This window comes from Ranitomeya imitator, chromosome 2, assembly GCF_032444005.1.
Source record: "Ranitomeya imitator isolate aRanImi1 chromosome 2, aRanImi1.pri, whole genome shotgun sequence".
NCBI lineage: Eukaryota > Metazoa > Chordata > Amphibia > Anura > Dendrobatidae > Ranitomeya > Ranitomeya imitator.
Window position 1 is genome coordinate 185,129,625 of NC_091283.1, and position 15,624 is coordinate 185,145,248.

A 15,624-nucleotide genomic window follows, 5' to 3' on the forward strand; every position below is an offset into this window, starting at 1 on the left:
TTAAATCCAACACCACCATAAAACAGTTTTTAAACAGTAGTTTTATTGCGGTATTAACAGTTTCCATTTTAAACGGTTGTATGGTCAGAAAATTGTTAAGAGCCCTAAGGTTGATAATAGTTCTGAAGGAGCCGTTTGGCTTACGTATTAGGAATAGAGGAGAGTAGAATCCTCTACCCCGTTCTCCTTCTGGAACCTCTGAAAGGACTTTCTTACTGAGCAGGTCGTGAATTTCCGTTTCCAGGGCCATCTGTTCTGCTGCAGAGGACCTGAGCGGGGTAACCCTGAAGAAATTATGAGGGACAGAGGAAAACTCTAGCCGTAGACCCGTAGCTATTATTCCCAAAATCCAATTGCTACTGGATATATTGGACCAGGCTGGGTAGAAGGCAGATAGTCTACCTCCCACCGGGGCGACTAGTCATTGGGGTGGCTTTTTGATCTCACAGGATGGCTCCTGACATCCCCCACCTTCAAACATGAATCCAGTACCTCTTTTCTTTTTATCGTCCCATCTTCCCTGATCCCTGGCCGGCCTTCTGCGAAAGAATCTTTTCCCTGTGAAGGGACGCCTGTAAGAAGTGGTAGGTAGACTGGGAAATTTCTTTTTCTCGACACCAGCCTTCTCCAGTAGTTCGTCTAAAACCGGACCAAACAGGTATTCTCCTTCGCATGGGATAGAGCAAAGACGGGACCTGGCCTGAATGTCGCCGGGCCAACACTTCAGCCATAGGGCCCTGAGTGCCACATTCGATAACCCTGCAGCCCTAGCTGCCATCCTTGCAGAATCTGCGGATGCGTCTGCGAGAAAAGCAGCGGCATTCTGGATAGTCGGTAGGGATTTTAATATGGATTCCCTAGAGGCTCCATCTTCTAGATTAGACCCTAGTTGGTCCAGCCAGACCATCATTGATCTGGCTGCGCATGTCGCAGCTACTGCAGGTCTTAGAGCACCAGCCATCATCTCCCAAGTCCCTTTAAGAAACGAATCTTTCTTACCAAGAGGATCTTTTAATCGAAGGGAATAGAGGATTTCTTAGAAGCTTTAGCCACCGCTGCGTCTAATTTTGGTGCCTTATCCCACGTGTTCACCAAGAGGTCGTCAAAAGGATATCTCCACTCAAAGGCTGGTGGTAGGGAGCCCTTTTTTTCTGGCTTTTTCCACTCTCTTTTGACAAGGTTTTGAACCCTGTCATTAAGGCTAGAGTCACATTGCGTTAGGGCAGTCCGTTTAGCGCATAGCGCTACGGACTGCGCTAATGCAATGTCCCAAAAGGGATCGCGTTAGCCGATCCCGCTAGCGCAGATCCCCAATCTGCGCTAGCGAGGGACGGACCGCGAACACTGCAAGCAGCGTTCGCGGTCCATCACTCAAATGACGTAGTTAGAAACACGTGTGCACAACCGTATGAGGTGCACGGGTAGGTTCCCAAACCGTAATCAGCAAATAATACAAAACCCGGCACTCAACTTTGTGGTGTGAAGAAACGAAAGATTTATTATCCCAAATCAGAAAACGTTTCGGTCCCACAACTGGACCTTCATCAGTAACTGAAATAAGTATGTACATACAATACAGCATAATTAAAAAACATAATTGGGAAAACATAAATAAAACTGTGAACAAAAATAACCAAAGTATATACAACATATGCAACATCCTATGCATATGACTATGGCGAAAATGATGGTGGGTGGATACTAGTGGTATAAGAGAGTGACCTATGTCGTGGCACAGTGGTAGTACAGTGGTGGAGTTTTACATACCGTTTACTGGGACAATATATAGATTCAAGTGGCTTTATGGCCTGCCTGGGAGGTGGAACATAAATCATAGTGAGAGAGTGGACTGAGGTACTATAAACGAGAAGACAAAAGAAGCAGGAGTGTATGGACACCTACCCGGAGGTAGCTACCAATATAGTATTGGATATCCAGAGAGAAAAGTTACAGCCTAGAAGAAATAGAACATCTATGACGGACCCTGATGGAGTTACATACTGGAGAGACGCTGAAGAGTGTAGCATGTAATTACCTATATGGGTGCTGTCATCGCGGCGTCCACCGCTGAATAGCAAGTGAGGAGAGAGGGCCGTGGGGCTGTTTATATAGTGGCAGAGACTGGGAGGATGTCAGCTGTGAGCATGAGAGCGGTGCTTAACCGCCCAGGAAGTGGGCGGAATTAGGCAGAAGTGACCTGCCAGGAAGAGCAGGTCACATGGACGGTGGTGTGCGGGCGCCATCTTGGAGGTGGCAGTGCTAAAAAGTAGATAGACTGTGCCTGACCACAGCCGCCAGTGTGCGATACATAGGGCTATAAGGGCGGCTGGAGTTCGCATGTCCAGACGCTTACATCGGGTATGAGAGGCTATGTGCGCAGCGATTTATACACTACCCGGAAAAAAGACTGTAATGCGCATGCCTGTAACTGCCTGCATTAAGCTGTGTGGAAAAAAAAAAAAGAAAGTGCGGCAATAAAAATACTGCAAATAAATGAAAATGAGCCTGTTAAAAATGAAAGAAGGCTAATTAGCAAACGCCAGGCAGGAGTAAATTAACCGCATGTACATGTACCCGAATACAGGGACACTATAATGCCCATCAGGGGCCACGGGAAGGTTGTAGTGCAGTTGTAAGGTTAAAGATGGCAGAGGAGAGGTATGTGTAACCGTCATAGAAAGAGGGTATATATAAACTGAAGCAGATTGGAAAAAAGGTATAAGGACCAAGATGCACCAACATACCGGCAGGCCAATGGTAGAAAGGATGGAAAAATGACAGCCGTCAGAGGAGAGAGCAGTAGTGGAAGTGTTTTGACCGATGACAAGAACAGTACTGAGATGGTGTTGATAACACATAACAATAATAGCTATAACAGGGGGACGTGAGTATCCTGAGCATAGTGATGACAAGTGGGTGGAACTGTGCTCGTGATCCATTATGCCGACAATTCAATATAGACGACTCTAAAAAAACAGAGAAAAGCGAGTTAGTAACAAAGTAGGGTAATATTGATATACATCATATAAACGCCATCAGCTCATAGTCCCGATTCAAGCCTTTCGGAGAGAGGGTTTCCAGAGTATGGATCCAGAAAGCCTCCTTCTTTTTGAGCAAAGTGATCCTATCACCACCCCGCCTTGGGGGTGGTACATGGTCAATGACCTGGTATTTTAATTGGGAAACAGAGTGTCCTTGAGTATGAAAGTGGTATGGGATGGGAAGGAGTAGGTTGCTACAACGGATGGTGGATTTATGTTTTGAAATCCTATCCCTGACCGGTTGTGTAGTTTCCCCTATGTAAAGTAAGCCACACGGGCATTTGATAAGGTACACTACATAGGTGGAGTCGCAGGTGAAGAAGTTCTTGATATGAAATGTTTTGCCAGATCTGGGGTGTTGGAACGTGTTCCCCTTTTGTATGTTATTGCACTGTGCGCAATGAAGGCACGGAAAGGTACCAGTCTTTGGTCGTGAGAGGAAGATCTGTCGTCGTGGGTCCTTAGGCCCAATGTCAGCTTTGACCAGATTGTCCCTTAAGTTGGGGGGTCTCCTAAAGCATGGTAAAAAGGGCTCCTTAAATTCTGGTATGTCAGGGTGGGCTGTAGAAAGGAGATGCCAGTGTCTCCTGATGGTTTTGTGAAGAATGAAGGAGAAGGGGTGATATGCATGCACGAAGGGAATGCGTTTTTCTGTGTTCCTCCTGGCTATTTGGGGTGGAGGGTCCCTAGACCGTGCCAGTATTGCCGAGGGATAACCCCTCTTAAGAAATTTCGTGGTCATACCCTGGAGACGTTCCTCACAGAGTATTGGATCCGGGACTATGCGTTTGACCCGTTGGTATTGTGATATAGGAATCGAGCGTTTCGTGGATGGTGGGTGGAAGCTCTGGTAGTGTAGCAAGCTATTCCTGTCCGTTGGCTTAGAGTATAGATCAGTAGTAAGTAGGCCCGCTGAATCTTTGAGCACCGTAGTGTCTAGAAAATTAATGGCGTTCTGGTCATGACTGATAGTGAATTTGATGCCTGGCCAGGCATCATTGAGGAAAAGGAAGAACTCCTGCAAGGACTCCTGACACAACCGGTCAGGGATAGGATTTCAAAACATAAATCCACCATCCGTTGTAGCAACCTACTCCTTCCCATCCCATACCACTTTCATACTCAAGGACACTCTGTTCCCCAATTAAAATACCAGGTCATTGACCATGTACCACCCCCAAGGCGGGGTGGTGATAGGATCACTTTGCTCAAAAAGAAGGAGGCTTTCTGGATCCATACTCTGGAAACCCTCTCTCCGAAAGGCTTGAATCGGGACTATGAGCTGATGGCGTTTATATGATGTATATCAATATTACCCTACTTTGTTACTAACTCGCTTTTCTCTGTTTTTTTTAGAGTCGTCTATATTGAATTGTCGGCATAATGGATCACGAGCACAGTTCCACCCACTTGTCATCACTATGCTCAGGATACTCACGTCCCCCTGTTATAGCTATTATTGTTATGTGTTATCAACACCATCTCAGTACTGTTCTTGTCATCGGTCAAAACACTTCCACTACTGCTCTCTCCTCTGACGGCTGTCATTTTTCCATCCTTTCTACCATTGGCCTGCCGGTATGTTGGTGCATCTTGGTCCTTATACCTTTTTTCCAATCTGCTTCAGTTTATATATACCCTCTTTCTATGACGGTTACACATACCTCTCCTCTGCCATCTTTAACCTTACAACTGCACTACAACCTTCCCGTGGCCCCTGATGGGCATTATAGTGTCCCTGTATTCGGGTACATGTACATGCGGTTAATTTACTCCTGCCTGGCGTTTGCTAATTAGCCTTCTTTCATTTTTAACAGGCTCATTTTCATTTATTTGCAGTATTTTTATTGCCGCACTTTCTTTTTTTTTTTTTTCCACACAGCTTAATGCAGGCAGTTACAGGCATGCGCATTACAGTCTTTTTTCCGGGTAGTGTATAAATCGCTGCGCACATAGCTTCTCATACCCGATGTAAGCGTCTGGACATGCGAACTCCAGCCGCCCTTATAGCCCTATGTATCGCACACTGGCGGCTGTGGTCAGGCACAGTCTATCTACTTTTTAGCACTGCCACCTCCAAGATGGCGCCCGCACACCACCGTCCATGTGACCTGCTCTTCCTGGCAGGTCACTTCTGCCTAATTCCGCCCACTTCCTGGGCGGTTAAGCACCGCTCTCATGCTCACAGCTGACATCCTCCCAGTCTCTGCCACTACAGGTCCTTCTCAAAAAATTAGCATATAGTGTTAAATTTCATTATTTACCATAATGTAATGATTACAATTAAACTTTCATATATTATAGATTCATTATCCACCAACTGAAATTTGTCAGGTCTTTTATTGTTTTAATACTGATGATTTTGGCATACAACTCCTGATAACCCAAAAAACCTGTCTCAATAAATTAGCATATCAAGAAAAGGTTCTCTAAACGACCTATTACCCTAATCTTCTGAATCAACTAATTAACTCTAAACACATGCAAAAGATACCTGAGGCTTTTATAAACTCCCTGCCTGGTTCATTACTCAAAACCCCCATCATGGGTAAGACTAGCGACCTGACAGATGTCAAGAAGGCCATCATTGACACCCTCAAGCAAGAGGGTAAAGGCCCCTTCACATTAAGCGACGCTGCAGCGATACCGACAACGATCCGGATCGCTGCAGCGTCGCTGTTTGGTCGCTGGAGAGCTGTCACACAGACCGCTCTCCAGCGACCAACGATGCCGGTAACCAGGGTAAACATCGGGTAACTAAGCGCAGGGCCGCGCTTAGTAACCCGATGTTTACCCTGGTTACCATGCTAAAAGTAAAAAAAAACAAACAGTACATACTTACCTACAGCCGTCCGTCCTCCAGCGCTGCGCTCTGCTTCTCTGCTCTCCTCCTGTACTGTCTGGGAGCCGGAAAGCAGAGCGGTGACGTCACCGCTCTGCTTTCCGGCTCACAGACAGTACAGGAGGAGAGCAGAGCACAGCGCTGGAGGACAGACGGCTGTAGGTAAGTATGTACTGTTTGTTTTTTTTTACTTTTAGCATGGTAACCAGGGTAAACATCGGGTTACTAAGCGCGGCCCTGCGCTTAGTTACCCGATGTTTACCCTGGTTACCAGTGAAGACATCGCTGGATCGGTGTCACACACGCCGATCCAGCGATGTCCGCGGGAGATCCAGCGACGAAATAAAGTTCTGGACTTTATTCAGCGACCAACGATCTCCCAGCAGGGGCCTGATCGTTGGTCGCTGTCACACATAACGATTTCATTAACGATATCGTTGCTACGTCACAAATAGCAACGATATCGTTAACAATATCGTTGTGTGTGAAGGTACCTTTAGACCCAGAAAGAAATTTCTCAACAAATAGGCTGTTCCCAGAGTGCTGTATCAAGGCACCTCAATGGTAAGTCTGTTGGAAGGAAACAATGTGGCAGAAAACGCTGTACAACGAGAAGAGGAGACCGGACCCTGAGGAAGATTGTGGAGAAGGACCGATTCCAGACCTTGGGGAACCTGAGGAAGCAGTGGACTGAGTCTGGTGTGGAAACATCCAGAGCCACCGTGCACAGGCGTGTGCAGGAAATGGGCTACAGGTGCCGCATTCCCCAGGTAAAGCCACTTTTGAGCTACAGAGAAGCAGCACTGGACTGTTGCTAAGTGGTCCCAAGTACTTTTTTCTGATGAAAGCAAATTTTGCATGTCATTCGGAAATCAAGGTGCCAGAGTCTGGAGGAAGACTGGGGAGAAGGAAATGCCAAAATGCCTGAAGTCCAGTGTCAAGTACCCACAGTCAGTGATGGTGTGGGGTGCCATGTCAGCTGCTGGTGTTGGTCCACTGTGTTTCATCAAGGGCAGGGTCAATGCAGCTAGCTATCAGGAGATTTTGGAGCACTTCATGCTTCCATCGGCTGAAATGCTTTATGGAGATGAAGATTTCATTTTTCAGCACGACCTGGCACCTGCTCACAGTGCCAAAACCACTGGTAAATGGTTTACTGACCATGGTATTACTGTGCTCAATTGGCCTGCCAACTCTCCTGACCTGAACCCCATAGAGAATCTGTGGGATATTGTGAAGAGAAAGTTGAGAGACGCAAGACCCAACACTCTGGATGAGCTTAAGGCCGCTATTGAAGCATCCTGGGCCTCCATAACATCTCAGCAGTGTCACAGGCTGATTGCCTCCATGCCACGCCGCATTGAAGCAGTCATTTCTGCCAAAGGATTCCCGACCAAGTATTGAGTGCATAACTGAACATTATTATTTGATGGTTTTTTTGTTTGTTATTAAAAAACACTTTTATTTGATTGGATGGGTGAAATATGCTAATTTATTGAGACAGGTTTTTTGGGTTATCAGGAGTTGTATGCCAAAATCATCAGTATTAAAACAATAAAAGACCTGACAAATTTCAGTTGGTGGATAATGAATCTATAATATATGAAAGTTTAATTGTAATCATTACATTATGGTAAATAATGAAATTTAACACTATATGCTAATTTTTTGAGAAGGACCTGTATATAAACAGCCCCACGGCCCTCTCTCCTCACTTGCTATTCAGCGGTGGACGCCGCGATGACAGCACCCATATAGGTAATTACATGCTACACTCTTCAGCGTCTCTCCAGTATGTAACTCCATCAGGGTCCGTCATAGATGTTCTATTTCTTCTAGGCTGTAACTTTTCTCTCTGGATATCCAATACTATATTGGTAGCTACCTCCGGGTAGGTGTCCATACACTCCTGCTTCTTTTGTCTTCTCGTTTATAGTACCTCAGTCCACTCTCTCACTATGATTTATGTTCCACCTCCCAGGCAGGCCATATAGCCACTTGAATCTATATATTGTCCCAGTAAACGGTATGTAAAACTCCACCACTGTACTACCTCTGTGCCACGACATAGGTCACTCTCTTATACCACTAGTATCCACCCACCATCATTTTCGCCATAGTCATATGCATAGGATGTTGCATATGTTGTATATACTTTGGTTATTTTTGTTCACAGTTTTATTTGTTTTCCCAATTATGTTTTTTAATTATGCTGTATTGTATGTACATACTTATTTCAGTTACTGATGAAGGTCCAGTTGTGGGACCGAAACGTTTTCTGATTTGGGATAATAAATCTTTCGTTTCTTCACACCACAAAGTTGAGTGCCGGGTTTTGTATTATTTGCATCACTCAAATGACGGCACATCGCTAGCGCACGCCCAATGTGGGCCTGCGCTAGTGATGCATTCACCATTCCAGGCAATGGCGGCGTTAATGGACTACGTTACACCGCGTTATGCCGCGGTGTAACGTAGTCCATTAAATGCGGTCACATAACGCAATGTGACCCTGGCCTAAGTGGAAATGATTTGCGTTTTCTTGGGTCTAGACCGCCGAACATTAGGTCTTGCACCGAAAGTTCTTGTTTTTCATCAGCCACCCCCATGGTTGATCTGACTGATTTAACCAGTCTGTCTATCTGATCTAGCGGAAAACAGAATCGATTAGCATCCTCCTCTGAAGAGGATGCCGAAGAGATGGAGGCTTCTGAACCATATTCTTTCCTAGGGGCAGTAGATGAATCTGAGACGCTAAGCTCCCTTCTTCTCTTGGAATGCTCCCTTTGGGACATGGACTTTAAGGAATCTTTTACTTCTCTCCTGATAATTTCTCTAAGGTCTGAAGTAAAAGCGGGAGATTCTTCCACCACCTATGGGAGCAGAAAAAAAACCCTATGTAATTTAACCAGTACTACCGCTATACCATGTATATATATATATATATTTCCTTACTCCCTACCGTCCGTCGCACACACGACTGACATAGTCTTTTAGGGTAGGCGTCTGGCAAAGGGCGACCACATAGTGCACACTCCTTATTCTTTGCATTACCAGCGCACTTTTTCCCCTAAGGAAAAAACATAGGAAAAGACTGCATAAGGGCACGTTCACGAAGATCTCTTACCCAAGCAGCAGCGGTAGGTACCAGATCTTTGGGGGAACGAACCGGATCCTTCAGTCTAGCATGGGACCTTTCCGAGGCTCTGTCCTGCTCCAGCAGACCGACGGGAGCTTCTGGCTCATCCATTGCTGCAGATGGGCTCATTAGCAGCCCTGCAGCCTTCTGTGCGGCTATATATGGCCCTTCCCCCGGATCCAGATTGTCAGCAGGTGTGTGGCCAGCGGTACCGCCCCCTCCCTGTGTGGCCGCCAGTCCCCCCTACAGCCCCCGGCCGCCCCCCACGCCGCCGCCATCGCTGCACGTGGCCGCAGCACAGCGGCGTCTGCAGAAGCCGGCCGGCGTCCAACTTCCGGTTTAGGCCCCGCCCCCTGCCGCGCAACTTCCGGTATTGGAAAGAGCGCACAGGGATGTGCAGGGAGGCCCGGGCATGGCGCCGCCGGCCGACCCCACCGCACACCGCCACGCCAAGCCCCCCGGCAGGACGACCGACAGAACGCAAAAGCCCCAGAGGCTCCAGGAGGACTGCACGGACCGGGGGGTGGGGCAGGGGGAGGGAATGCTCACCGTTGCTGGCACTTGGAGACGGATATCCTCCAGACTCCGCTCACTGACGTGTGACGTGGAGCCCTACCTGGATCCACCATGGCTGTTCCTGAAGGGCGGATCCCCTCTCTCCGTGGTGCTGTCATGGACGACCGATAAACTTCTATTTCTAGGGCCTGCTGTTGATCTTGGATCCTCAAGGTTGTTAATAAGAAGGAATTCGGAGGAGTCCTCCAAACAGTATTGTTTCTCCTTGCGGAGATCGACATGCTAAGCATGCCGAGATGAGGCTTAAAGCCGCAATGCTCCTCTGGGTAATATGCTAATTATGCAAATTGTCTCTTCAGAGAGCTAGAACTCTAGTGCCACCTATTGGAAGCCTCCGAAACCCCAGTTTTAGCCCGGATGATATAATCCCCAGGATCCAGATGTTATATTAGGCTACTTTCACACTAGCGTCGTGCACTGCACGTCGCTATGTGTCGTTTTGTAGAAAAAACGCATCCCGCAAAAATGCTTGCAGGATGCGTTTTTTCTCCATTGACTTGCATTAGCGTCGCATTGCGACGCTTTGCCACACGTCACAACTGTCGTGCGACGGTTGCGCCGTGTTGTCGCGGACCGTCGGCTGCAAAAAACTTTACATGTAACGTTGTTCTAGATTGCCTTGCGCAGGCGTGTACTACGGAGGACAGAGAATGAACTTCAATCCAATATTGCAGCCAGCATGCAGCCAGCGGGTAAGGAAAGGGTGAATCAAACACCCGAAAACTCCACCCATATGACCGAAAACCGGTCCCACCAAATTCAGGTGACAGGTTCCCTTTAAGGAATCCACCGAAGCATCTGCTAGGTAGGCTGCTCCCCCATGAATCTGTGAGAGGAAGTCTAGCAGTTTCTCTTTTGGAACTTTAGATCTCAACTGTTCTTCCAACCGATTCAGCAAGACCATCATAGACCTAGAAGTGCAAGTACTTGCGATCGCTGGTTTGAAGGCTCCATCTGACGACTCCCAAACTCGTTTCAGGAGCATATCTGCCTATCAGCAGGACCCCATCTTCCATAGGTAGTACAGATCCTCTAGACATGGAGGCTACCGCAGCATCCACCTTAGAAATCTTTACCCATTCTGCTAAATCATCATCGAATGGGTATCTTAGCTTTGCTGAGGAGGGTAAAAACCCTTTGTCTTGTTTATACCATTCTCGCTTAATTAGATTTTTAAATCGATTCATTAACGGGAAACGGCTCACGATGCTCTTTACCTTAGCCCGCAAACATTAACGCTATGTGCACACGTCAGGATTTCTTGCAGAAATTTCCTGACAAAAACCGGACATTTCTGACAGAAATCCGCATGCGTTTTTTTTGTGCGGATTTTTTGCGTTTTTTTCCGGACACTCCAATTTAATGGGAAATCCACAAAAAATCCGCAAAAATAATGAACATGCTACTTCTTTTTGCGAAATGCGTTTTTTTTTTTGCGGAAAAAAACGCAAACATGTGCACAAAAAATCTAAAAATTATAGGATGCATAATGTTTGTGTTTTTAAAGCGATTTTATAGCGTTTTTATCGGGAAAATCCGCAAAAAATCCGGAACGTGTGCACATACCCTAAATCTTAAACTGATTTGGGCTCTGGTTGCTCACAAACTTACATGTCCATTTTCTCCACAGGGACACACGGCCTCCTTTCCTCGTCTGATGATAGTGATGACGAGGACTCCACGTACTCCAACTGTTGCTCTCCCACTGACGGACTAGATTCTGAACTGCTAGCCCTTATTTTAAGAGAGTTGTTAATTTCCTCTCTGATCACTGCCCTCAAATCTGAGGCACAAAAAGGGGCTTCCTCTTCTAAAGTCTGAGCTATACAAGATTGACAGAGCTTTTTACTATAGTTGTCAGGTAGGGGCATGGTACACAAGGCACACTGTTTGTGCTTAGATTTTGATTATTTTTTTGGCCTGAAATAGAGCACAGAATGGGAATTTTCAGCTACTGGATGTACAGTATAAATAACACTCACCATCCAAAGCTGCGCTCTCACTGGAGTTTTGGTTCCTAAGGAGGGGGTTCCACACATGATACAGGGGTCTCCACAGACTGTCGTCCCCTATCACTCTTGTTTCCAGTCATTCTGGTCCAGGAACGACCACTGCCACTGCACCTGCTATCCTTGCGCTGCTCAGCTGTCTCCGGTTGGTGCTCCATATCCAGTGATGACATGGTGTGCACATACGTCACAGCAGCACGCCGGTCTAAAAAACTCGGCTGCGCCTCCTCCCCGGACGTACTCCGTGTACTTCCGGTTCACGAGTGCTTTAATCTTGCAGCCGGAGGTTAGGCACCAGCGGCTCCAAGGATGATCACAGTGAGAACTCTCTGCGTTGCGCCCACGCGACCCAGAACGGCTTCCCCAGGATCGCGACATCTGCATGCCGACCCCTCCTCGTCTGGTATACAGAGAACTCCCGACGAAGCTTCCGGCATCCCAGGCTCTGCCATTCCCACACACACCGCGGAGAGGCTGCTTGGACCTGGGTATGTCTTCTTCCTGCAGGTTCCCTCAGGACAGGAACCCAAACTGAGGAGTCAAGGGGACCACCCCCCTTTTTAACCTGTAGGTTCCTGTCCTGATGGTGGGCGGATCCCCTCTCTCCGTGGGTGCTGTCGTGGAGTTAGGAAAAACAGAAAAATAGAATTAGTCTTACTGGTAATTCAGTTTCTAGGAACCTTCCACGACAGCCACTTCGGGGGTGGTCTCCCTGCCCTAATGGGGGACAGAAAACACAAATAGGTTAAATACCCCTCCCTTTCCTGCAATCACCAGTGTTTTTTCTGGACACACTAACATGAATAGTTACCACCAAAGTGCAGGTATCATCCAATAAGAAAATCAGATAGGGAGGGAAATTAGTGCTGTCGTGGAAGGTTCCTAAGAAACCGAACTACCGGTAAGACTAATTCTATTTTCTCCAGTCACCTTCCACGACAGCAGCATCGGAGTAATACCAACAACTAATTTCTTAGGGAGGGACTACAGCCTGCATAACTCGTCCGCCGAATGTTAAATCCCTATTAAAACTTAGTCTGTAGTGTCTGGTAAACGTACGGACAGAAGACCAGGTGGCGGCTCTGCATATCTGCTCAGTAGAGGTGTCCCCTCTCTCTGCCCACGATGCTGATACTGAATGTGTAGAATGAGCCTTCAGTGATACAGGAGGAGATAGAATCCGTGATGAGTATGCCAGGCAGATAGCTTGTTTGATCCAACTGGCAATCGTACTCTTAGGGTATGTGTCCACATTCAGGATTGCTTCAGGATTTGGTCAGGATTTTATGCAGGTAAAATCCTGACCAAATCTGCACCTGAGGTCACTGGCAGGTCACCTGCGCTGTCCTTGCGTTCTTTCTGCACTGTAAGGACATGCTGCGTTCTTAAAAGACGCGCTGCATGTCCATTTCCGCGGGTATGCCGCATGCGTTTTTTACTGCATAGTGGAGACAGGACTTCATGAAATCCCCTCCACTATAGTGTAACATCTGGACGCTGCGTTTTTGACGCTGCGGCTCAACACAGCATCAAAAACGCGTTTCCTGAACGTGGAAACATACCCTAAGCTGCCTTGTTGCCCTTATTTCGTCCTAAGGGCTGAATGAATAAGTTTTGGTCAATCCTACAGCCCTTGGTTTGTTGGAGGAAGTAGAGAGCCACCCTACGAATATCAAGGGTGTAAAAGGCTTCTTCCTTCGTATTAGAAGGATCTGGGTAGAATGAGGGTAGCACAATATCCTGACCTCTATGAAAGTCAGAGACTACTTTAGGCATAAAGGAGATCTAATCAGAGAATAATTATATCTGCAGTGACTGTTAAGTAGAGTTCCTCAGCTCCCTTACAAGTCTAGCGGTAGTAATTGCTTACAAGAAAGACAGTTCTAAGGGTAAGGTTTTTTTTTGGTTCTTTGCTTTTTTTAAACTCATGGATGACGGGTTCAAATGGATCTTTGGTTAAACTGTTAAGCATCAGATTTAAAGCCCAGGGGGAATTCAGCTACGAAGTTTAGGTCGGATTCTAGCTACTGAGGTCATGATACACTTAATCCAGCGATGACTTGCCAAGTTCTGGTGAAAGAAAGAGCCAAGAGCTGACACCTGTACTTTCAGGGTACTAGGTGTATGACCTAAATCTAGCCCTTTTTGAAGAAAATCCAGAATCTGTGCAATGTTAGGATGAAAGGGATCAGGAATAGTGTTGAGCGAATATACTCGTCACTTGAGATTTCTCGAGCATGCTCGGTGGTCCTCCGAGTATTTTTTTAGTGCTAGGAGTTTGTTTTTCTTGCCGCAGCTGAATGATTTACATCTGTTCGCCAGCATAAGTACATGTGGGGATTGCCTGGTTGCTAGGGAATCCCCAAATGTACTTATGCTGGTTATCAGATATAAATCATTTAGCTGCGGCAAGCAAAACAAACTCCGAGCACTAAAAAATACTCGGAGGACCCCCGAGCGTGCTTGAGAAATCTCAAGTAACGAATATATTCGCTCATCACTAATCAGGAACATTCGGAGAACACCAGGATGAGAATTTCTTCCAAACCTTGCCATAAATAGCATTGGTTACTGGCTTCATATTATTCTGAAGAGTTCGTATCTCTTAATCTGAAAGCCCTTCAGCTTTTAGGATTCTGGCTTCAGTAGACAGGCCTTAAGATTCAACCTGTGAGGGTCAGGGTGTAACAGGGGATCCTGGTGAAGGAGGTTGACTCCCCGGGATAGAAGTAGCAAACCTTCCTGGGCCATGTCCATTAAAGCGATGTACGAACGTCTTTCCGGCCGCATGTGAGCGGTCAGAATAGTGGTTTCTTGATATGACCATATCTTCTGTGGCGTCCTTGCTAAAATCGGGATTGGTGGGAAGGCATAGGCCAGGTTGAACCTCCAAGGGTGAGAAAAGGCATCTATTCCTAGCGCTCCATCAGCGGGACTGAGGGAAAAGAACGTCCTCACCTTCGCATTCTGGCCCCTGGCAAATAGATCCACATCCGGAATTCCCCATCTCGACACAAGGGATAGAAAGACTGCATGGTCCAGGCTCTACTCCCCGGATGGACGTCCTTTCTGCTGAGGAAGTACGCCTGGACATTGGCGGACCCCTTTAGTTGGACTGCTGTGATGAACAGAAGAGGTTTCTCTGCCCAGGAAAAAAAAAAAATTTCATGCAGCGATTGATTTCCAGCTGGCGTTTTTCGTGCCTCCCTGGTGTCGGAGGTAGACCACTGTAGTCATATTGTCGAAATAGACACGCACATGATTACCATGGACAAGGGCAGATGCGGCTTTCAACGCTTCCTCTACTGCTCTGAGGAACTGGATCTGATGTCTGGGGCCCATAACCCATGGAAGTGGGTTCTCTCTACCACAGTGCCCCAGCCTCTCTGACTGGCATCCGAAATGAGTATCTTCAGGGGAAGCGGATTCCAGCTGACTCCCCGCTGGAGGTTCCGGTAGTAAAACCCAGCCTCTGCCACCATGAAAGAGAAGGCTTCACATGACTGAGAAGGGGAACTCTCCTGGTCAGAGAATTTTGATGCATTTTCCAAGACAGAAGAACATGAGTCTGGAGGACTTGTGTATGGGCTTGAGTCAAGGAAACTGCCTGGATGCATGTTGTCACTGATCCCAGGATAGACGCCCTCTGGTCTCTGAACTTGGGAGATCCTCTGAAAAAGATCGTGTTGGCGATCTTTGGGCAAGAAGGATGCTCTTTTCCCTGAATTCCAAGAGAATTCCCAGGAATTTCTTCCTTTATGAAGGATGAAGATCCGACTTCCCCAAATTTGGGATCCAGCCCAGGGATTCCAGGATCTCCACGATTTTTGCCACATCTAAATTTAGACGAGGGATAGATGGTGCGACGAGAAAATAGTCTAGATACGGAATGATGCAAATTCCCTGATGATGAAAGAAAATTACCGCTTCTGCCATAATCTTGGTAAATACCTGAGAAGCTGATGAAATGCCGAACAGGAGGACATTGAATGGGTAATGGCTGACCCAATGACCATG

At 47.0% G+C, this 15,624-nt stretch overlaps 1 protein-coding gene across 1 annotated transcript in view; it reads right to left on the reverse strand.

Annotated features, from left to right (window-relative positions):
* LOC138666314 (uncharacterized) overlaps nt 1–14,949 on the reverse strand; it is a 37,209-nt gene extending 22,260 nt beyond the window's left edge. The window contains exons 1-3 of the mRNA XM_069754540.1: nt 14,874–14,949; nt 13,236–13,373; nt 11,210–11,420 (exon numbers count right to left, since the gene is read on the reverse strand). Of these exons, the coding sequence (XP_069610641.1) occupies nt 11,210–11,420; nt 13,236–13,373; nt 14,874–14,949 (425 nt within the window). The remainder of the gene's footprint in view (nt 1–11,209; nt 11,421–13,235; nt 13,374–14,873) is intronic.
* Between the last annotated feature and the right edge of the window lie 675 nt (nt 14,950–15,624).